Source organism: Simochromis diagramma, unplaced genomic scaffold, assembly GCF_900408965.1.
Source record: "Simochromis diagramma unplaced genomic scaffold, fSimDia1.1 OVJJ01000026.1, whole genome shotgun sequence".
Lineage (NCBI taxonomy): Eukaryota > Metazoa > Chordata > Actinopteri > Cichliformes > Cichlidae > Simochromis > Simochromis diagramma.
Genome location: NW_024386985.1, coordinates 7,399,858 through 7,422,649, shown reverse-complemented (window position 1 = coordinate 7,422,649; position 22,792 = coordinate 7,399,858). Strand labels below are relative to the sequence as shown.

At 45.6% G+C, this 22,792-nt stretch overlaps 2 protein-coding genes across 5 annotated transcripts; both read left to right on the top strand.

Moving 5' to 3' along the window:
- The first annotated feature begins 2,857 nt into the window (after window positions 1-2,857).
- rp2 (RP2 activator of ARL3 GTPase) lies at window positions 2,858-9,485 on the top strand. Its single transcript, XM_040040390.1, has 5 exons — window positions 2,858-3,169; window positions 6,265-6,933; window positions 7,642-7,756; window positions 8,475-8,560; window positions 8,652-9,485. The coding sequence occupies exons 1-5, from the start codon at window positions 3,005-3,007 to the stop codon at window positions 8,733-8,735; spliced, it is 1,119 nt and encodes a 372-aa protein (XP_039896324.1). The 5' UTR covers window positions 2,858-3,004; the 3' UTR covers window positions 8,736-9,485.
- A 3,350-nt stretch (window positions 9,486-12,835) lies between these two features.
- jade3 (jade family PHD finger 3) lies at window positions 12,836-21,938 on the top strand. 4 transcript variants are annotated; one of them, XR_005697054.1, is made up of 12 exons: window positions 12,836-14,688; window positions 14,787-14,846; window positions 15,533-15,615; window positions 15,695-15,852; window positions 16,364-16,554; window positions 16,852-17,063; window positions 17,209-17,376; window positions 17,559-17,675; window positions 17,854-18,312; window positions 18,527-18,644; window positions 19,236-21,165; window positions 21,263-21,938. XR_005697054.1 is itself a non-coding variant. In XM_040040254.1 (12 exons), exons 3-12 carry the CDS (start codon window positions 14,798-14,800, stop codon window positions 19,991-19,993), a joined length of 2,313 nt encoding a protein of 770 aa, XP_039896188.1. In that variant the 5' UTR covers window positions 12,836-13,064; window positions 14,627-14,688; window positions 14,787-14,797; the 3' UTR covers window positions 19,994-21,938. The 4 variants fall into 4 exon arrangements, 3 of the variants coding, with proteins under 3 accessions (XP_039896188.1, XP_039896189.1, XP_039896187.1); XM_040040254.1 differs by having other exon boundaries at window positions 12,836-13,064; window positions 14,627-14,688; window positions 19,236-21,938; XM_040040255.1 differs by having other exon boundaries at window positions 12,836-13,356; window positions 14,627-14,688; window positions 19,236-21,938.
- The last annotated feature ends 854 nt before the right edge of the window (window positions 21,939-22,792 follow it).

The window sequence follows — 22,792 nt, the reverse complement described above, 5'->3', positions numbered from 1 at the left end:
GTATGAAGTATGTTGTGAATATTCTATAACTATAAGTATGTACAGGCTGTAGTGAGTACAAGCTATGTACAGGCTATGAACAGGATATAAATATGAAAAACTATACAGAATATGAAATAAATAACTTTACAGAATCTGAGATATACAGCTATACAGAAATGGGAACTATGCAAGTTGTAAACAGTTGTAGGATTAAAGATTATCGAATGTACAGAATGATTATTTACACAGAGCTATACAGTAGTGCAGTTAAGATAAGTGAGGGTGTAGATAGTTTCTACAGAGGCTATATAAAGTGCTAGTGGTTGTGAGTGGTGGTTCAGTCCATGTTATTATTGTGTGTTTGAGGGTACAGTTGTCCATTGTGTGTGTGTGTGTAGGTGGTTGTGGGTGTGTGTATGTTCAGTCCATGAGTTTAACGTGGGTCAGATGTCAGGAGGCAGAGTTCAGGAGTCTGACAGCTGTGGGGAAGAAGCTGTTCCGGTACCTGGTGGTCTTAGTCCGGAGGCTCCTGTGGCGCCTCCCAGAGGGCAGGAGGGTGAAGAGTCCATGCGATGGGTGACTGGGGTCTTTGATGATTTTCCCAGCCCTTTTCAGACACCGCTTCCTGTAGATGTCTTTTATGGCAGGAAGTGGTGCTCCGGCGATGCGCTGGGCAGTTTTCACGACCCTCTGCAACGCCTTCCGGTCCGAGGCAGAGCAGTTCCCGTACCAGACTGTTATACAGTTGGTCAGGATGCTCTCAATGGTGCAGCGATAGAAGTTCACCAGGATGTCTGAGGACAGGTGGTTCTTCCTCAGAGTCCTCAAGAAGTATGGACTAGCAAGAATGCAAGTACAGACTTGCGTTCTTGAGTACTGAGAAATGGCCAATATAAAAACTTTAGACAGCAACACACTCTGAAAATGTTACAGACGCTGCCCCTTGGTGGTCAAAGTTTCAGTCAGTGTCTGCAGAGGGTCACTGCGAAAAGCACCTTTAAGGAAGCAAACAAGCAAGCAAGCAATCAGAAAGCAGGTTTTTGTTTCTTTTTAATCTTATCCAGCACTTTCTTTTATTATTATTGTGCATATATTATTCATTTTCAATCTTCCTGGTTTTTACAAATTGACGGGTAAATGAATGGGGCTGTGTTTTTGTGTGAGTGGGAGTGGACGGCTCCTACTCCTTTGCATATTTGATTATATCATTCTATTCATTATTATTCTACACAGCTTATAGTAGTAGGTAGTCACTCCTTGGCTATCTGAGAAATCTGGAGCTGTTTCCTTGAACTTTCTGCTTTTGTGTGAATGATGCTGAAACTGAACTTCTATAATTCCTCCTGATGCACAGGGTTCCCAGCATCTCTACTCCAGCAGGCTGCAGGCAGAACAGGAGCTACAAAGACATCGGCTAACCTCATGCTACTAGATTACCACAATAAACTGGAGTAATATGACACCACAAGACCTAAAGAGCATGGGACTTCCTCCCATGTGGATGAAAGTGAAGTGGACACATTAAACAATGTCAGCTCATTCCTGGAATTAAAATCTATCCGCATAGCGATGTTTTAGAAAAAAACAATCAAGGCGCTTTATATGGTAAAGTCAAGACCTACAATAAGAAAGAGAAAACCCAACAATGATATGAGCCCTGATGAGCAAGCGCTTTGGCCACAGTGGATCAGAACCTGATCAGAACTTGATCCAGTGAGCCATTGATGGGCTTTGATCAGTGGTCATGACAATTTGTATATTAATGATCAATTAATGAGAGAGGCTTCAGCAGGGAGAGGCGAATCACCTATAATTACAGTGGCCTGTGGCTTAACTTGCAGGCTAATCTGTCGCGAGCGTGTGTGTGTGGTTTTTGGTTGCGCACAGTTAGACCTCAGCACATAAATATGGCGGCCTCAAAGCAGCAGCTTTGAACTACATGATTTTCATGTCAGCGGTTATTATTTACAAAGCAATAATATGTTTGTGGAAGGTGCTTTCTGGTGTGAAGGAAGCAGCCTCGGGGGCGTGGCCTGGTGTCACTGCTGCTGCCTTTGCAGTACTCTGTAAAAATAAGACTTTTTAGTTTTCACCTGGGTGGGTGCTGCCCACCTCTGTTTAGGTGTAGATGTGGAGCTAGAAAATTTTTCTTAGGGTGGCAAAATCACAGTCATTTCTTTACACATATGCAGGTGTTACATCCTGTAATATGCATTTTATATGGTTAAAATACAGTAAGTGTAAACATGTTTCTTATGAACATAGTCTGTAAATTTCTTACTTTCTGTAGCCCAGATAATTAAACATTTCAGTTACATAAAAGATGTAAATTTTGATTTTATATACTGTATAGCCTGGATAATAAGTTTAAAATCCAGAAGGCTACACAACATAACGTGGTTTGGTTAGAAATACAAGTCTAAGTGAAGTTTCACACTCTTTTATTACAAATAATCAAATTGTTATATGCTCAAATTTACAAAAAATGTCAGAAATCTGCACCGTGACAAAAAACATCAAATCAGAGTAGAAACAATGTAATTAATAAATTAAATAATTTAATACATAAATCATGAATTAAATGGCCATTCATTCCATCTAAAACATTTAATAAATTGTGTAATATGTATTTCCAATTGTAATTAATTAATAACATATTTAATGGTTTATTTAATTAATTAAATATTTCATTTTAGAGCTTCTGGCCTTCCACACTCTTCATGTGCGTGTTTCGCAAACATAAATCAGAGTTAGACTGGTTCTGAGCTCCTTTTTCCTACTTGTCCATAAACGTCTCGTGAGCGTGCCCTCTGTGAGCGTGCTTTCGTCACTATGCTCACGTCTGTGATTGGCTGACACAGCGACCCTCGGGGTTTCGATTGGTTGCGAAACGAAGCCGTGAAACGGGAAGCTGAAAAATACCGAGCCAAGCGAAGAGTTCGAGCCTGAGCTTCGGCCGCATTAACCGCGTTCTCCGAGCCCACAAACCCGCTCCCGCTTGCCCCGTCGTTTCGAGGTCGCCATGGGCTGCTTCTTCTCCAAGAAATCCAAGAGAAAGTCGCCGGAAAAAGAGGAACGGGTGCCGACCACAACCTCCGCCGAAACTGCGTCGACGGGCAACGCGGTTCCCCTTGGCAACAACAGCGAGGAGGCTCCGAAGCAGTACAGCTGGGACAAGCGAGAGAAGGTAAGCAGCACCGGGACACACCCACAGCCAGGCTTTAGCGCAGGTAGATCACACCTGGCAAAAGACGCCGGAAATAGCCCTCTCAGGTCACCGACATTTCTGTTCCTGTCGTTGTTCACAGCCAAAACAGCCAGATGTGAATGTGTGAATTTAAACGAAACTTTATGTGTTACCTGTTACAGCTACAAAAAATTAAAGACAGCAGCTCGAAGCTGAAAGCAGAATAATAAGCCCAACAATTAAAAATGCAGAAGAAAAAAAGTTACACTTGAACTCAGTTTGCATGCATCTAATTAAAAAAAGCCACATGATTTAAATAAATTCATCAAAAAATAACAATAAACTCTGTGTATGCTAAATAAAATGCCATACCATGTCCTTATGAAAGGGAAAATAACTCAGCTGAGCAAAATAAAGAATAAGAAGTGTAATGTGCACAGGTCCAGCTGGAGCTCCACAGCTAAAAATGGAAAAAACACAGTGAGATCAGCAAGTCATGTAACCAAGTCCACAAACAAAAAGCTTCAATATATAAAAACGGCTCCATTATGTATACATATTCATTTAGGGAAAACCAGAATATGCAAGAGATGAATAAATACATCAGAATGTTGTTGGAAAAGCTCATTATAAAGTTCCAGTTGCCTACATAAAGCTCCAGGTCATATGTTAATCAACAATAATCTTTGCTCTTATTGATAGTCTCCCTTTCTCTCCTCAAAATAGAGAAAAGTTTAATGTGTCCATCCTCGTAGTGTCTGTGGCATTCATTTGCCAAGTCACTTCCTGTTTGGACAGAAGTGGTGACACACACAAAAAATCGGAATAATCGGAACAAATAACACTGCATAAAAAAGTGTGGGCCTAGCACCGAACATCGTCACATGATCATCCCTGTGATGTCACACATCTGTCAGTCTCGGTGATGATAATAGTGACGTTATCTGCACTGACGGTGCTTTCGTGGGCTCCTGTTCTGGAAACATGTTTCCTGCTGTTTGCCAGCCAAAGATTCAGCTTCACGTGTTCGCTGTGAGCTGAGCAGCGAGCTAAGACAGCAAGGCTCAGGCACCCCCACCCCTCCCTCCTGCAGCCGGTGTTATCTGATTATCAGATTTACTACCAAACGGCATGTGGTTCACGTGCACCCCGCTCACACATTAAAGCTGCGGTGTTACCCCACAGGAGGTCACACCTTTAAAAGTGACAACCAAAATATCCACCAACCATAAACCAGCTTCAGTTTGCTGCAGGTTCAGAGGGATGTGGTGTCAGAGGCACACATCTCAGATATCTGAACGTGTGACAGGCTCGAGTTTTGGGACCGATATTAGCTAAAAACACATATTTGTGTGGATATATCAAACAAGCATGCTTTAGAAGCTGATGAACCAGCGTCATGTCTCAACATCACGCACAGTTGAGCAAGGAGCCAGTTTTAGGTTGTGCGTGCTGCTCTTTGTTAGCAGCAATGATGGGAATAACGGCGTTACAAGTAACGGCGTTACTAACGGCGTTACTTTTTTCAGTAACGAGTAATCTAACTAATTACTATTTCTATTGTTACAACGCCGTTACTGTTACTAACAAGAAAATGCGGTGCGGTCGCGTTACTATTTTTCAACAAACAGATGGTTAAAGCTGTCTTCAGCTTACTGCACCTTATATCAGTTGCATGGAAGTAGCTGACCGCGTAAGTAATCTGGGCACTACTGCTTTGATCAGCTGCGCGCGCTCCGCAGACAGCAATCACTTTCTGCCCGACAATCACTTTTTGGTACACCACCTGGAGCAAGGGGGCAAAACAATCGCATGAGTGCTGCTGTTTGACTGAGGAAGAATAAAGTAGTTGTGGTAAGCCAATCACATGACCAATTTAAGGTGATAAAGCAACAAGGTGATATATACCAGTTTTTAAATTGTGTTGATAGGCCAAACAATATATACGCGGTGTTTTTTCCTGAATAGTTTCATCACGTTTACTGTCTAAGGACAGCGCTAGAAAGCACTCTCTGCTTATGACCAAAAGATAAAAACAAACAAACAAATAAAAAGTAGTGTTGTGGATAGTTTTGTGTTGTGTGTTAGAACAATGAGGCGACTGCTGAATGAAAACAGGAAGAGTGATACACCTCCTGCTTTCAGAGCTGCGGGTATCAGGCTGTGATGTTCTCCTTTATAGTGGACAGAAATTATTTTTTGGAGTGGTACAGATAATTTGTGTGGCATCTTATTGAATGCAGAAAACCCAATTGTTATGTAAATAGTTTGAAATGGTTATTTTAAAAAGGGTAAAAGGTAAATGGCTGCAAGTAACTTTGTTGTTTGCAAAACTTGTGCATATGATTTTAAAATTGACAATTTATATTTTCATTTAAAGTTATGAAATATGATTCAATAAACATGTTTGTGGTTGTTACAGTAAAAAAAATGTTAATTTTTCTACTCGGATTTTATGTTTTATGTCTGATTTTAGATCAACTGTGTTAATACAGTATGTCAAAATGAAACCATAACTGTAAATTCAGACACATGAGGTTGTGCTGAAAAGAATGATACCAAGAAAGGCAAAGTAAATAGTTTTTAAAGGTGAAATGTGGAGGGAAAATCAAAAGTAGTTACAATTATACCCTGGACTCCATGGTTAACCTTTTTTTTTTTTTTTTTTTTTTAAAGTAACGCAGTAGTTACTTTTCAAGTAATTAAGTACTTGTAGAATTTTGTAACTCAGTTACTAACTCGGTTACTTTTTTGAAGAAGTAACTAGTAACTATAATTAATTACTTTTTCAAAGTAACTTGCCCAACTCTGGTTAGCAGCAGCAGCCTGCTGCAGAAACACATCATTGTTCTTTAGTTGAATATGACACAAATGCCAAAGATGACACAACGTGAAATAAAATTTGAATTTGATTTGAATTTGAAATAAAGTAGTACTTCTGGTCCAGCTGATTCCCACACATCTGTTAGCAGCGTGTTTTTAACTCTCAGACTTTGCTTTCGGATCTTTAATGGTCACAGAAGGGTTAAAAATGGTGTCTCTGTGCATCCGTAAGAGTGTGAACAGTGTTTGAATCCTCTGTTCTCTCTGCACAGGTGGACCCGAAGGACTACATGCTGACCGGCCTCAAAGACGTGACGGTGGGCCGTCTGCCCGGCAAACTGAATGGTCAGCAGTTCGTCATCCAGGAGTGCGAGAACTGCAACATCTATGTGTTCGATCACTCGGCGACCATCACCATCGACGACTGCGTGAACTGCCGCATTGTTCTGGGGCCCGTCAAAGGCAGCGTGTTTTTCAGGGACTGCAAAGACATCAAGTGTGTGGTGGCATGTCAGCAGTTCCGCACACGAGACTGTAAAAAGATGGAGGTGTTCCTGTGCTGTGCCACCCAGCCCATCATCGAGTCGTCCACGGGGATGAAGTTCGGCTGCTTCCAGTACTACTACCCCGAGCTCGCTTTCCACTTCAAGGACGCAGGGCTGAGCATCTTCAACAACAACTGGAGCAACATCCACGACTTCACGCCCGTGTCCGGGGAGACCAACTGGAGCCTGATGCCAGAGGATTCACCCGTTCTGGATTTCGTTCCGGCACCAGACCCTGAGTCCGATTTCAAGTCAGTGCGAGTCTCCGCCGACCCCGCGCGAAGCATCGTGCCACTGACAAAAGGTGGGAGGTACAAGGACAGCGAGGAGTCCTGCCTCTTTGTCTTCTTCGCTGGAGAGTACACTACTGCAAATGCCCGCAAGCTCATTGACGAAGTGAGTCCATCGCCAAGTGAAATTTACTTGTTAATGATGCGATCCTTTAAATCTCTCAAACACACAGGTGTGTCATACAGACAGCTCAGTACACTCTTTACTTCTGTTGGCGGCTTTATTTGATCTTAGATTATACACTATTTAATAATGTACAACAGAATGTATGCAATAGAGTAGCTTAGTATGAGTCACAGTTCAGTTCAGTGAACAGCTCATTTACAGCTCGTCTCTCCACTCTCTGTGACGTCACACAGATCCAAGAGCAGAAAGCTGAGATAACTGGAGTGTTCTGAGCTTTTGGGCATCGAGGATTGCTATTCATACACACTGAGCTGATTATTAGAACCTCTAGCTGTGGACTCTCGCCATCGGCACCTGTCCTCAGGTAGATAAAATGAGTTGCCGAAGGCCGTAAAGCTGAGCAAACAAAGGCATGTACGATGAACCCGCTCGGTCACGCTCCTGACACCGACTTGCTTCCTCGTCTCAGAAATGTTTTTACCGCTCTGAATTCTTTCAGTTCCGGCTCTTGAGGTTGACAGCAAGGTGATGACTCAGTCCTCCATGCTCTGCTCGCTATGTTGAAACTTGTGTGACTCCAGCACTCAGGCATACGGGACATGCTATGAATCTGAGCATGCTCACTGACGGTTCTTTAAAGTGTCACTGCGAACTTTAACCTCTTTAACCTCTCTCCGATGTGGTCAGGCGACCGCTAAAGGCTTTGTGCTGATCCAGACGAAAGAAGTGTCGATGCGGCCGGAAGACGTGAAGCGAGTGTTTCAGAGGGACGCGGATGACCTCACGGAGTGGATCACCAAAGGTAAACTCGCTCCTTCCTCACTGATCAGCTGATCAGGAGCTCTTTCGTACTGACCAGATGGTGTGTGTCAGTCAGTGTGTGATATTTGTAATCACACTCTCATTCATTTATTACATATTTGGGGGACAGCAGGTAAAACACCTGAACAGATACAGCCATTTACGTCATGTTGTATTATAACACTCCTGGTCATAAACTGTATGTAAAAGATTGACATGACTTCAGTGATGTCACCTGGTGGTTTTGGACTGCACATTTTAGCATCTAAAGGTTACTGTTGTTTCCACAACTGAGAGGGTGGAGCTAATGCTTGTCCACAGACTGTACAAGTATATCAGTCTGACATAGATACCTGCTAATCAGTAACATCCAATCGAAATTCTGTAATTTCACTTAGCAAAGTTGGAGTTCAGCCTTGTTGGACGCTCTGTCACTACTGTGACCTCACAGCAGCCATGTTATTGGTCACGTGATGGCAAATAAAAATGCTCCAAAAGGTTCCAAAAGCACCATCACAGTCCACAGGTCCAGTTCAGGTGAAGCTAGCAGACAGCTGTCAGTCAAAGAGGCTATGCATCTAACAATGCAGACAGGCGACTTATAAAAACAATTGTTATGAAGGGGGAAGTTATGTTTGTATCAGGCTGACTCACAGGTGGAGATGGGGCGGTGGTGCTGTCGGTGTCCTAAAGGTTTGACTGTCGTGTTTTCCCCGAAGGCCCCGTCATTGCCCTTGAGATGAACGGGGACGGAGTTGTTGAAGCATGCAGGAACATTGCCAGTGAGGTGTTCAGCGGGACGAAGGTGAGCGCAGCGCGGTCCCGGCCCGATCCTTATGGCTTCACTCTGCGTTTTCGAAGATGTCACATTTACTGCTATTTTTTTTGTCTTGCAGCTTTTTGTCTCCGACAACAAAAACACGTCGTCTCAAGACGTCGACAACTTCTTCAATTTCGCCGACATGCAGATGGGCTTGTAGGTGATGTGATGTCACGGTGACTCCGCCCTCCACGCCGTCCAGCTCAGACTAAACTGATGGTCCTTCTGTCCTTAAAGAGTAGAGGAGGTGAAGGAGGGCGTGATGAGCTTGGGTCAGGAACCCCGCTGCACCTTCATTGCTCATAGCTGTGAATATTTATATCGCTCCGAATGTACTCAGTGATGTTGCTTCATTGTGAATGTAGCTCTGTGCTGAACCTGTAACCTGACTGTAGTTCAAGCTGCTGCACAAGGGATGCTCGCGCTGCCCGAGAGAGCCAAGCCCTCTTTGTGTGTCTGACCAGGATCTGTGTGTGTTTGAGTCTGTGTTAGAGGGAGGGAGTGTGAGAGAGAGAGAGGGAGTGTGAGAGAGAGAGAGTGTGTGTGAGAGAGAGAGAGTGAGTGTGAGAGAGAGGGAGTGTGAGAGAGAGGGAGTGTGAGAGAGAGGGAGTGTGAGAGTGATTCACGTGACAGACTCATGCGTGTATCTGATGTATTGATGATTGTTAGGCCAAAGCTGGACTGATTAAGTGATCGCTGTGTGAACAGTAGCTGTGTTTCTGATGTAGGCACTTCTGTGTGATCGTTTTTTAAAGAACAACATTTGTAATATTTGTTTTATACTCTGCTGATGTTTTTATATAGGAACATGAAGGGTTTCAATCCCGATGTTTAGTAAAAGATTCATTATGTGTGGCGTCTTTTGTACTCCGAGAATAAAACAACTTTGTTTCAGGCCGAGCTGACAGACTGGGTGATCCTGATGTGGTCAATGATTGTCTCAAGCCATCAGCACACACTCTGTGGAGTCAACTTTACACAAACACAGCGTCTCAGAGTGAATAAGGGAAGCTCTCTTCTTCCTCTTTCTCAGATCACCAACATGTGTCCATGACGAGCTTTAAAGGTCACAAAAAGCTAAAGTGTGTCGGGTTGTTTGTGATCAGGTCCCGTTACGCGATCACAGGAAGGTCAGAAATGAGTGGGAGGTTATGATCATGCTTCTATCCTCATTAACTCAGTGTCCAGCGTTCTGGCTTAGTGTGGTGCGTTACTACTCCCTGACTGTGATGTAGGGACATCACCTGTGTTTGCACACTTGTTGTACCTGTGCTGCAAGGCTGTAGTCTGTTAAGTAATGTTGTTATAAAAATCAGATTACAAGCTGAAGGATCTTGTTTTCAGTGTAAGTCTGCTTCTGCTGATGGAGGTCAGGGCTTAGAGCATGTTCTCTTTTTGTGTGTGTGTGTGAGTGTCAGTCTAAAGAGGTCAGAGGTCAGTGTTTATACCACGCCTTGCTTTAATGACCATCTTCTTTTCCTGGACTTTATCAGTTCTGATGTGCTTCAGGGAGATTTCTTCTGATGTCTGAAACTTTCTGCACATTCAAAACACACTCACTGGTCACTTTATTAGGTACAAGTAGTACCAGGTTGGACAGTCTGCTAGGAACATGCTTCACATGTTCCACCGCAACGAGGCGTTTCCTCCCAGAGCGCTGCTGCTCGCTCAATACTTTCTCTGTAAACTCCAACCACTTGGTTGGTGGGAAAATCCTAGAAACACTCACAGTCGCTGAGGTCACCTTTCTTCATTGTTCTGATGCTCACTTTAAACTTCAGCAGCTCTTCTTCATCAGGTCTATATGCATAAATGCACCGAGCTGATAAGATACATGTGTTAAAGGAAAGATAAATAGGTGTAGCTAATGAAGTGGCCAGTGAGAATACTTACACACGGTGTCCGTATTTTATGAATCAGGTCTGTCTCCACTGTGTTACTGAGGGTTGACCAATATCTCCAGATTAACTGTAAAACCCAGGAAACCCTGACTGATGTGTCTGAGAGCAGAGGTTCAGTGAAGCTGGAGCGAGCGGAGGTGGTGAAGCTATGGAGCCCCCTAAAGGAGGGACAAGAAGGCATTTGAGAGGAAGGGGGTGTTATTGTGTTTTGTTGGCAGCAGTTATAGTTTTGTATTTTCTGCCTAGTTTTATTTTTATTTAGTTTTTTAATTCCAGTTTAGTTTCCATAGCTGGTTTCATGTTTCAGTTTAGCTTTTATCATCTTTTATTTTATTTTATTTTTTTCACTTTTGATTTTAGTCTCTGTGACTGTTACTGCATGGAGGGTGTGTGTCAGAGCCAGTCTCAGCACAGATGTAACAATTAAGATTTTTTGACAGCAGTCACTCCAGAGTGCATCACTCTGTGTGCATCTGAGCTTCATCAAGCAAACTAGCAATACTACCGCCAGGCGGCTGGTGGAAAAGCTGACGCTTGTTTCTGTGGACACTGCAACCTGCGAATAAGTTCTCAGCTTCCTGACAAAGTGGCAGCAGACAGTGAAGGTGAGCAACCACACATCAAAAACCATTTCAATGAGCACAGGGCTGTGTCCTCAGCCCGCTGCTGTTTAGTCTGCTCACACAGATCCAGCACCAACCACATTGCAAAGTTTGGAGATGACACCACAGTGGTTGTTCTCATTACTACAAGTAAGAATAATGAGTTCGCGTGAAGAAGCTTGAAGTGGTGTGTAGATTTCAGGAGGTCTGGCTAAGATCACCACGCAGACCTCACCATAAATGGTGCTGCTGTGGAGTGTCAGCAGTGTTCCTTGGTGTGCACTTAGCTGATGAGCTGTTCTTCTCCGCTAACACCATAGCAGTCATCAAAAAGCACAAAAGCCACCTCCTCGGAAGATTCAGGAAAGCAGGGCTCCCAGCACTTCGCCTCACAGCATTCTATAGAGGTGTAACAGAAAACATCCTGATGCTAAGCTTCACATCCTGGTTTAGCAGCTGGACGTCCCTGTGAGAAGCGACAACCCAACAAGATCGTAGGACTGCCAGTAGGATAGTAGGTGCTGGATGAGTTCTTTGCATTGTAAGACTGATAAATGGACTGTGCCCCCTACCCACTCACACTGTAAGACCCACAAACCAGGGGCGGATCAAGAGAAATTTTCTTAGGCTGACATGGAAATCAAATGGGGTGGCAAAATCAAAGCCTTTTTTAAACACATATGCAGGTGTTACATAGGGTTAAAATGATTCAAATACATTAAGTATACATGTTTCAAATAAATATAGTCAATAACTTCATTATTTTCTGTAGCCCACATAATTAAACATTTCAGTTACATAAAACGTGAATTTTGATGTCCTGTATAGCTTGTATAATAAATAAATATGTAGCCCAATAAGTATAAAATCCAGAAAGTTACACAACATGGGGCCGTTTTATTTAAAAACACATATCTAACTTACGTTTCACACTTTTTTTGTTAGAAAAAAATCAAATTGTTACTTAAATTTACACAAAATGTCAGAAACCTGCACCGTGATGAAGAGAAATTTTAACCTAATTTTCCATGATTTGCTGGTTTAACACTCTGAGGTCCAAATTATAATTGGCCATTTTTACTACTTTTGGTTTTACATTTGTATTTCACCTTTAAATTATTATTTTTTTTGTGTGTTGTTTGGTGTAATTATTTTCGGCCCAACCTCACGTGTCTGAATTTAGAGTTATTTTTTCCACTGACGTACTGTATTAACACAACTGATCTGAAATTACACAAAAAAACCCATAAAATCCTAGTAGTAATATTTTTTTTACTGTAAAAACAACAGACACGTTTAGTAAATTATTTTATAACTTTAAATTCAAATAATAATTGTAAAGTTTGAAAATGTATGCACAAATTTTATAAACAATAAAGTTTACAAAATCTAATGAAAACTAGTGAAAACAAGAAATAAAGCCGGTCTGCGCCATGGGTAAAACCATTTGTTAACGGTGTGTGTGTGTGCAATATATTCAGTTTTAGGATTTATGTTCATTTTTAATTGTTGCTGGGCTCAAAGTGTTAATGCTACCTTATTTTTACTTAAAAACAACACTGTCACATGCAAAGCTAGGGTGGCACTAGGGGTGGCAAGAAATCATTTTAGAGTGGCACCCTATGCCAGCTAATGCCACCCCTCTAGATCCGCCCCTGCCACAAACGGACTTTTTCATTTTCCAAAAGTCTCGTTTTATCGAACAAAAATCTGCCTGGGGTTCACACTCCCACCGCTTGGGGAGGTAATGCAGCGTTAGCACCACTCCGAGGAAGGCGGAGGCTGACTGCGCCGGCGGGGTTTAGGACCCGGTGGGCTGCGCTGTACAATAGGGCCGTTGTGGCGTGTTGGTGTCCGGGCAGCAGAGCTGGATCCTCCCGTTGAGCTGCGGGGACAGAAGTACCGAGTCCGGAACCAGAGCCCGGGCCGAGGCCGTGTGAGGACCGTGTGAGCGGAATAACGCGGGCGGCAGCGGCGGGACTGCAGGTATGAGCGGGAAAATGTGAACAATATGGTGGCGAGCTGAGCCTGAGCTCTGGGCTCTGCCCTGGACGGTCCCTTCAGGCCCGGGGCCTGCGCTCTCTCTAGGGCCGCCCTGCCTCTTTACCCCGGAACCACGAGCGGCTGGTAGGCTCCCGGGGTATGAACCCAGCGGAGCAGCACAGATGCCCGCCTCAGAGCCTCCGAGGAAGTGACATGTTTGAGTGATGGAGGCGCCTATGTTTGATTTCCCAGCCCGCGGGCAGGCCTTACAGTTTGGCGCCAACACTTTACACAGGTGTGTGAGGCTTTCTTTCAGGTGAGCCAAGAAACGGCACAAAACAGGAGGGAGGGAAGTAAACAGTGTGTTAGCCTTTTCTCATCGTTTCCTGTCAGGTGAGCCTTTTAAACAACCTGACGTCATATCCGTGCGCCCTCCCTCCACAGGTTAGATGTCAGGTGGAGAACACCTGACACACCTTGCTGTGGAGTAATGAGATCTTACATATATGAACCTGTTTGAACAGCCTCCACACACTGTACATAAAAGATGGAGGGAGCACTCATCAGCGTGGAACCCTCAGCATTGAAGTGGTAGCTGCTGCCATACTGGTTTTATTTGGGGGCAGAAGTGAGCCCACTGTTTAGTATAGTACCTACTCGGGTAGGCTCGTCGCGATTTTTAGGGTTCTCATAGGTCATAGTACCCGGTACTTTTTTGAACATATTCCACCGGGGTTCCAAGCGATCTGAAAATGTGATGTCAACAGACTGCATGATACCGATTGGCTAGTCAATGGCGTCACTTGAGGAGTCATGAGTGTCTCCTTCATGAGCCACTGTTTTAAAAACCTGGCAACGAGGAAATTGGCAACACAGAAACAATACTGTGGTCCTCCATGAGGGAGTCTATGAAAACTAACTCACTGCTGCCTCTGCTGGACAATAAAGGAACTGCAGCTTCTGGTGCTTAAGGTTACTGAAAAGTCAAGTGGAAAAGCACAAACATGGAGTGAAAATATGATTTTTGTTTATCAGGGAGAACCTGCTGTTATATTTACCAACAGCTTCCAACACTGTAACTTGACTTGAGCTTTTCACGTGAGGTGTACGTCACTATGGTATGGCAAGGAGAGGGGCTCCTGGCTCCTCCTCTTCCTCGTGTCTTCATGGGGAATGTCAGGCTTGTGCCCCCTGTTGAAACAGCGTTCTGTATCTAGGACTGGTGTCGCTCTGGCCTCTTCCACCTCCTGTTTATTGACACAGATATGCTTTAAAAGTTATAAAAACCAAATATTTTTAAGAAGAACTGCTATAAGTCTTTGTTGTGTGTGATGAGTCACTACACCTGTGTCTGTATGACACCTGTGAGGCGGGTGAGTGCTGCTCCGTCCTTCACAGATAGAGATGCAACACAAAGTAATAAAACAAAAGTGATCATATGTGATGATGACGCGTTAAAAGCAAGTGAATTAGAAAGTTACAGCAGAGATACAATAAAATGTAAAATAATAACATGTAATAGTTGAGTAATTTTATAAATGTCTTTATTTACTTGTGGTTTGCAGATATGAACTGAAGCGGTCTGACAGAAGAATCTACTAGCATGCTTTTCAATTTGAAGTTTACGGTGAGTACAAATTTCTTCTTTGTGTCCACAAACTTCTGTTCCGTTGGCCTTAAAAATCATCAATATTTGAATGTCATCATCTTTTTTTGCTGCTACAGGATGATACAGGATGAAACGCCTCCGGTCCTCCAGCAGCAGTGACACTTCTGACAATGAGAGTGAGTCAAGCTTGCCACTTCGTTTCCGGCGTCATCATCATTTCTAACCTGTGACTGCTCTGTAACTATTTCTGTAACAACAGAAGAAAGTGATCTGTGTGCAGTCTTGCCTGTTGGTGCAAAAGAATCAAATGGATCCCATTTGAATAATCAGTGTGAGACGGCAGCATCATTAAAACTGGAAAATAATAAGCATGTTCCAGTTTTAAAATGTGAAAACGCTCTTCGAGCATTTCAGATTTATGCTATTGGTGCGTCACACCTGTAAATGTGCCTGACGTGCGTCTCCCTGAACACGTCACATGGATGCTGTTCGTGGTTCTGTGGAGACATTGTCTTAACATGTTTAAAGAATTTACCAAGACCAAAAAGATTCTTATTTAACCTTTCTGATAAAAAAACAACCAAAAAAATTAACATCAAAATCTGATGCCACACCTCAGCCTAACGTCGCCCTCTAGTGATGGCAAGTTTCAATTGACTGAAGAGTGTCGGTCACAGAGAGAAACTGTGCTGCCTCCTGGTGTTTTGGATGTGAGAACAGACGGACACAAGTACACCACTCTCAGGCTGACCACACGTCTCAGGCTTGGGGTCCAAAAACAGTCGCGGCATGGCAGCGTGACCCGTAACCCAGACCAAACTGTCTCCTTCGTTTCTTTTTATTCGCCTCTTTCTTCTTTCAGGTCCATCGACCTCGTTCTGCTCCTCCAACAAATATGGGAGCAAACCTGGAACGCCTGCATCCAACCCGAAGAAGCCAGCTGAGGTGCGTATCAGACTTTGCTGAGCGTCAGTAAATGTCAGGATGGCGTTTGACTACCTGTGTGCGTCTCTCTCCCCCACAGGTGTTCAGGAAAGACCTGATCAGTGCAATGAAGCTGCCTGACTCCCACCACATCTCCCCAGAGGACTGCTACCTGCTGGCAGACACCTGGAAGCAGGAGTGGGAGAAAGGAGTGCAGGTACCAGCGAGCCCAGACACCATCCCAGAGCCGTCCGTCAGGTGAGTCCGACCGCCTCCCAAACGTCTTAGTTTGCCACCTCCTCTTCATACAGGTACTTGAGTACGCTGATCAGCGTACTCAAGTCACAAGTTTACACGAGTCAGCCGTAGCTGAGCACATGACCACGTCAGACACAGCCTCAGAGACTGAACGCTCTGGAGGAGCTCCACCCCAACGGGAACCGGCTCAGGTATCTCATGACCCAGTGGTAGGAGCCCTGGGGGGGAATTCACCTGTCAGCTGGATCGGTAATGCTCCTGCGTCTCCTGGAGGAGGAGGAGAAAGAATCTGTGCCATGGCTTCAACGTGACCACAGACCAGTCTGAAAGTGCAAACAGGAGAGCAAATACATTCGGTGTCAGCTGATTGCCTCGCTCTCTCAATCACAGCAGGAGGAGATATCGCAATCATTACAGCTTTGACCTTTAAATGTGTTTGTTGGCTCTCTTTGAAGCAGGTTCTGGTTGGTTCAGCTATTCAGTCTAACGGCTCTCTGCTGTTTCTTTTCAGAGTAATCGCGGAGAAGCAGAAGGAAACGCTGTACACCCACCAGAAGAAGTACATCCAGTGCTGGAGCCAGGAGTCCAAGGAGCCGGGTTTCGTGAGCATCAAAGAGCTGGCGGAGGCCATGTGCCGCTATGACCTGGATGACATGGACCTCTACTGGCTGCACGCGCTCAACCACGAGCTTGAACGCATGGGTAAGACGGGCCCGATGATCCAGCGTGATGCTTAGTGACGCTGCATCTTCCTTCTTTCTGTTTCTGCACATTTGTTTTTGTCTTCTGTTGGCTTTGTATTTGAGGCTTTTTACATGTATTTTAATATTTGGCTGTTTTTCAAAGTTAAACCTTCCTGTTTATTATAAATGAGGGCCATCTGCAGCACCGGTGCTGCCCACTGGGGGGGCACAGTCCACACTTTGAATACTTCAGACACCTCTGTTCTTGTTCTCGGGAGTGTCTGATCACGTGGGGTGTTGCTGTTTGGTCCTGCAGGTGAAGAGCCGGTGGACGAGCTAATGATGGAGCGAGCGATGGAGGCGCTGGAGAGGCAGTGCCACGACAACATGAAACACGCCATCGAGACAGTGGAGGGTCTGGGGATTGAATATGATGAAGACGTCATCTGCGATGTGTGCCGCTCTCCGGACAGCGAGGAGGGCAACGACATGGTGTTCTGTGACAAGTGCAACATCTGTGTGCACCAGGTAGGAAACGCCTTTCTGCTTTTGCTAGCCCTGACCTTGTGACTGGAGCGTGTGTCGGAACCCCGGGCAGCACACTTGTGTTTTTGTGTTGTTTCTGTTGATGTTCTGGTTATACGTCACTTGCATCCCGCTGTTCTTTCCGCAGGCGTGCTACGGCATTGTTAAGGTGCCCATTGGTAACTGGCTGTGCCGGACATGCGTCCTCGGTATTGACCCGCAGTGCCTCCTGTGTCCCCAGAAAGGCGGGGCCATGAAGGCGACACGAGCCGGCACAAGGTGGGCTCATGTGAGCTGCGCTCTGTGGATCCCTGAGGTAAGTGAATCCGGGATGAGGGGAAGCGGGTGCAACAACACAAACAGTGACAAATAATGTTTTGTTGTTTTTTTTGTATCAGAGACTAAGATGAAAATATTTACTGCTTTGGTCTATAGACCTTTAATAAAGGAGCACATGTGCAGAAATGATAGTGACAGTGAAAATGTGTGGTCCTGCAGGTGAGCATCGCCTGTCCAGAGAGGATGGAGCCCATCACCAAAGTCTCCCACATCCCCCCCAGTCGCTGGTCTCTGATCTGCAGTCTGTGCAAGCTGAAGACAGGTGCGTGCATCCAGGTGAGTTATTCCTTCCGTTTCATGCCATAGAGATTACTTTAGACTGATTGCATGTCTGCAGACATTCAAGTTTGATTTTATGATCCTCGAAGCGTCTGCAGCAAGAAGTCTGCACTGGAGCTGGACGTAAGCTGGCTTTTCCCTCAAGTAACTCGATCCGCTCTCTCCCCCTGTTCAGTGTTCAGTAAAGAACTGCACCACCCCCTTCCACGTGACCTGTGCGTTCCAGCACAGCCTGGAGATGAAGACGATCCTGGATGAAGGGGATGAAGTCAAGTTCAAGTCGTACTGCCTAAAACACAGCCAGCCCAAAGCCGGAGAGGCCGGCCTGAGCCCGGCTCGATCCAAAGCCCCTGGAGAGGCGGGGAAGGGGGGCCAGCGAGCTCAGCGGCTGCAGGAGCTGGAGGAGGAGTTCTACACCCTGATTGAGCCCGAGCAGCTGGCCCGGGACCTTGGGCTGTCCCCGCACCTGGTGGACTTCATCTACCAGTACTGGAAGCTGAAAAGGAAGAGCAGCTTCAACAGGGCTCTGCTGCCCCCTAAAGAGGAGGAGGAGCAGCTGGTGCTCCAGCCGCAGGAGGACAGCATCCACACCCGGATGCGCATGTTCATGCACCTGAGGCAGGACCTAGAAAGGGTGGGTGCTTCCTCTGTGCCGTGTGTGTGTGCAGCCTGTGTTAGTGGTGATGTGGTTTTTTAGCTTTAGCCTAAAAGATCAGAGCATGTACTCAGTAGCAACCATTGCTGATTCAGTAGCATTTATAGAAACTCTGAGGAGTGAACCTGCTGTCAGCCAATCAGATCCCATCTATACTGCTGTCTTTAATAAAGTTGTGTGTATCTGGCTGCAGGTGAGGAACCTGTGTTACATGGTGAGTCGGCGGGAGAAGCTGAAGCTGCTGCAGAGCAAAGCTCAGGAGCAAATGTTCAACTTGCATGTGAAGCTCACGAACCAGGAGATTTCTGCAGGTGAGTTCACAGTGAGAAGCAGCACCAGCTCCGTGACTTGCTCTTTGTATCAGCTGACCTCAGAGCAGGTCATGTGACACAGAAAAATACAAAGCAAAGCTCAGACTCGGCTCAGTTCAGAGGGATCATCCCACATAGGATGTCAAAGCTTTCCAGTGAGAAATTAGTGATTTTTGACCCCTATGAAAAGTTTCTGTGTATTTTACCTGTTAATGAGCAGGTAGAAACCAACACTCGGTATGTGATAAGAAGAACATCCTGTCAGAATCATAAATTAATTTTATGATTTGGATCCTTTTAAATCAGCCCAGATTTTAAAGTGACTAATCAGAAATGGGGTCAAAGTTCACACTGTAAAATGATCTGGTTTGAGTTTTGAATAATTATGTAAATTAATATATGTAATGCCTGTAACACAATAACTTGGGATCAGCAGGATTTATGATGGATTTATGATTCTTTTTTTTTTCTTCTTTTTTTTTTATTATTATGGTGAAGTAAAGGATAAAACAGTTTGTGAGGACTCTTAAGCTGTCTGTGATGTGATTATGGAAAAGAGAAAAAGGGACTGAACATGTGTTTTCTCTGCAGGTCTTCCTGCTTCGTTCCCCTTGGAGAGTGTGCTGTCCCGGCCTCCTCCGAGGATCACTCTGAAGCTGAAGATGCCCAAAGCTCTGGGTGTTGGGAACGGACCGCTGTGCCCAGACAACAGCGGGAACGTGGGTGAGCACGGCGGTGAGGGGGTGGGCCAGGGGAAGCCTCAGCTGCACGGCCGCAGCATCAGAGACGACCGCTCCACCAGCCGAACGTCTTCCACCAGCGGTGCACCGCAGCACGTTAAACCAAGCGGGAAACCTCTGACGCTGCACGGCGCGCTTCACGGACAGCCTTCCAACAGCAATGGCAGACTGGAGCGAGACCGAGCACGCCTGGCCAAATCTAATGGCGTGCTGGAGAAGGGCACTGCTCAGAGGGACGGCTCATGCCAGACGCCCGCTGACCGCAACACTGCAAACGAGAAGAGCGTCTTTCGCAAGTCCACCATGGAGCACTTTGGCCGCTCCTTCAAACAGGCCACAATCAACCTGGTCCGGACCACCGAGGACCTGCGGGCAGACAAACTGTCCCGGAAGAGCGGTGCCAAGGAGAGGCTGTGGGCCAAACCAGCACCGGAGCACCGCTTGAAGAGTGCGCGATCGTATCAGGACAGCGACGGGTACTGCCCCGACGCTGAGCTCAGCGACTCTGAGCCAGAGGCCAAAGGTCAGTGCAGGCGGCCACTCGGGCTGCCGGACATTCCGAGGAAAGGGAAACAGGCACCGGGCTCCAGGCACGCCATGCAGAGGTGACGGCTGTGCAAACTGCGGGGCTGACGGTCCGCATGAGGACGCACAGTGAAGGCAATCGGCTCGCTAAGTCCTAACATACCGACCATGTTTCCGGCCCCAGCATCTCTTGGAGCGCACGTGCAGAAACATACACACCCGGCGCTGTCTTCCCATCATGTGACGATGTTTGTCTCCACCCATGTTGGTCCTGAGAACGGTCAGTGATTTCACAGCTACTGAGCAGATCGCCAAGAAGAGGACAGGATTTCTGAAGGGACGCTCGGGGTGGGAGGTGCTGTGGGGGGGGGGACCCTAGTGTATTGTGTGCACACGGGCATGTAAATACCACGTGACTCCCGCCCGTCAGCGCTGCACGTCTCCTTGCCTTCGCCTTCACACCGAGGTGCTGCAACTCTTTGTCTACCTTTCTGAAAACACGAATGCCTTCTGTGTGCAGAAACACTCCACACGCTTTAGCTTCCAGAAACAGTTAGAAACAATAGAAACACATTCCATGGTGCGACAGACACTGGACTGAGGTCTTCAATCATCATGATGAGCCTTTATTATATCACAAACTTTAATTGTGAAAGCGAGCTGCAGTTTTTGTTACGAGGTGCAATTCTTGCTGCTCAGCCCAAAAAAAATAGAATAAAAAGTGGGCGTGCTCTTCTCCTTACTTCCTGTCGTGTACCTGCACTTCGTGCTCGATGATCGCGTCAGTTGAGCTCCAACTCCTCTGAACACTCAGTTTATCAGAGTTTTTTTTTTTTGTTTTTTTTGTATATCGTTGGCCCTCTGAAGTCACAGAGAGAGAATAGAAACCCCGCCTACAAGCTGTTTGGAACAGCTAGAGGGGCAGCTAATCAGAAGACGATAACCAGGAGCAGTGGTAAACGGCTTGTTTCAGGTGGAAGGGCTGTTGGAGCTGAGAATCATGCAAAGTTGCTGTCATGGGGCGGAGTTTAAACCTCAGCTGTGATCTGAAAATCAGGAAAACGTGTTCAGAGCTCGACTGACGCGTTCGGGTGTAGAAACAGGGTAAAAGACAACATCTGTGCTGCTTCCACATGATCTAACCGCCTCTCTTAGGGCATCTCCACTTGTGTCACTACGAGCAGCCGAGAGGTTCGCTTTGAGGATTAAACCATCTTGGAGAGCGATCTCACTGCGAATGCTTCAGTGTCGATCAGGTTCAGTTATAACATTCAAATGCAACCTCTGGTGAATGTGCGTGTGGTCTTGAGTCGACGTTCTGACCTTCAGATGTCTGCTTTTGGTTTATTGCAGTAATGATATTAGTCGGCGGTCTGAGTTGAGCTGCGTGCACACTGTCGCTCAGTTTTCGTGTCCTGTTTGCTGCCCACGAACCACTAAAGCTCGAGTGTCCGCAAACATGGCCAAAACAGTGACATCATCTCCAGGACCAAAGCACCAGCAGCGTGACGCGGCGGTCGGAAGGTGGAGGCAAGCGCCATATTTGAAACAAGTCGATTTCTTTTTTTGGGTTGAGCTGCAGAAACAGAACCCGTCACGGGTTTGTCCTATTTTTCTACAGATGCTGGGTCAGTGCTTTTATTTTATACCTTCATTTTTACCTCATTTTTATGCAGATCCTTCCTCATTTAACAGAAACCGTCTCTCGTGCCTCGGCGTGGTGTCTCCACACAGACCGCAGGCATGGTCACAGGCTGTAAACGGGCCTGTCGGCTCAGCTGCGAGCAGAAGGTTGAATCCTCGGCGGCTCCAAGCAGGTGGAGCGGCTGCAGGAAACACTACATGAAGCCCAGAGTTAAACCTTGACCTCCATCGCTCGCCATTCTGAGCCTGTGTGTGAGAGTGAAGCTGTGCGCCCACCCACGGCGCTCCAACACTAACATATTCGCAAAGATCTCTTTTCATGTTTTTTCCTCGTTTGGAAAATCATTTTTTAATAAAGTCTAAATGTTAAAGTCTGATGCTTGAATTAATTGAATGTTCATCAGTTTTCAGGGAAAGTCAGCAAGCAGGTTTTCTGTTTGTGGTTTCAGGTACTGCTGCACAATACTGCAATACTTATGGTATTAATCCAAGGCCAAGTAAGTAGAAGGTCAATACTGCTGGTACTGGTATCGATACTCGGGTAGGGGAGAGCAGTGTGTCGTCATCTATGAGATAAATTTAAACTTCACTCAGTCACAATAAAAATAAAACACTTTTCATTCTTTTATCTTTCCAAAGCTTTCAGGACACCGGGCCTGTGAAATGTACCTGTGATGCTCTTAGCGTGTGTAGTTTAAATAAAACCGTTAACACAAAACATTCAGATGTTTTTCATACTTCAAAGTTAGTGTTATTGTCAAAAACCACGTGTACAGATCATACACAGCAATTTGAAATTGCAGTTTTCCCACACCCCTCAGTGTGACACTTCAGTCTTATATACAACACAATCTTTTATAAACAATAGTGTCAAACACAATCAGAGTGCTTGTAGGGTGGTTGGGTCAGAGGTGGATGTGGGTATGGAGATGGTGTGTATGATAGAGCAGGGAACGAGTTCACACCACCCAGTCACCTCTGTCCCGCAGCAGTCACACATTTGTGTTTTATTGGCACTGCCCTCATTTTAATTGTTTCCATTTTAACTCATATTTAATCAGCCAATAATAATAATGGATTGGATTTATATAGCGCTTTTTCAAGGCACCCAAAGCGCTTTACAATGCCATTATTCATTCACTCTCACATTCACACACTGGTGGAGGCAAGCTACGGTTGTAGCTACAGCTGCCCTGGGGCAGACTGACAGAAGTGAGGCTGCCATATCGGCCCCTCTGG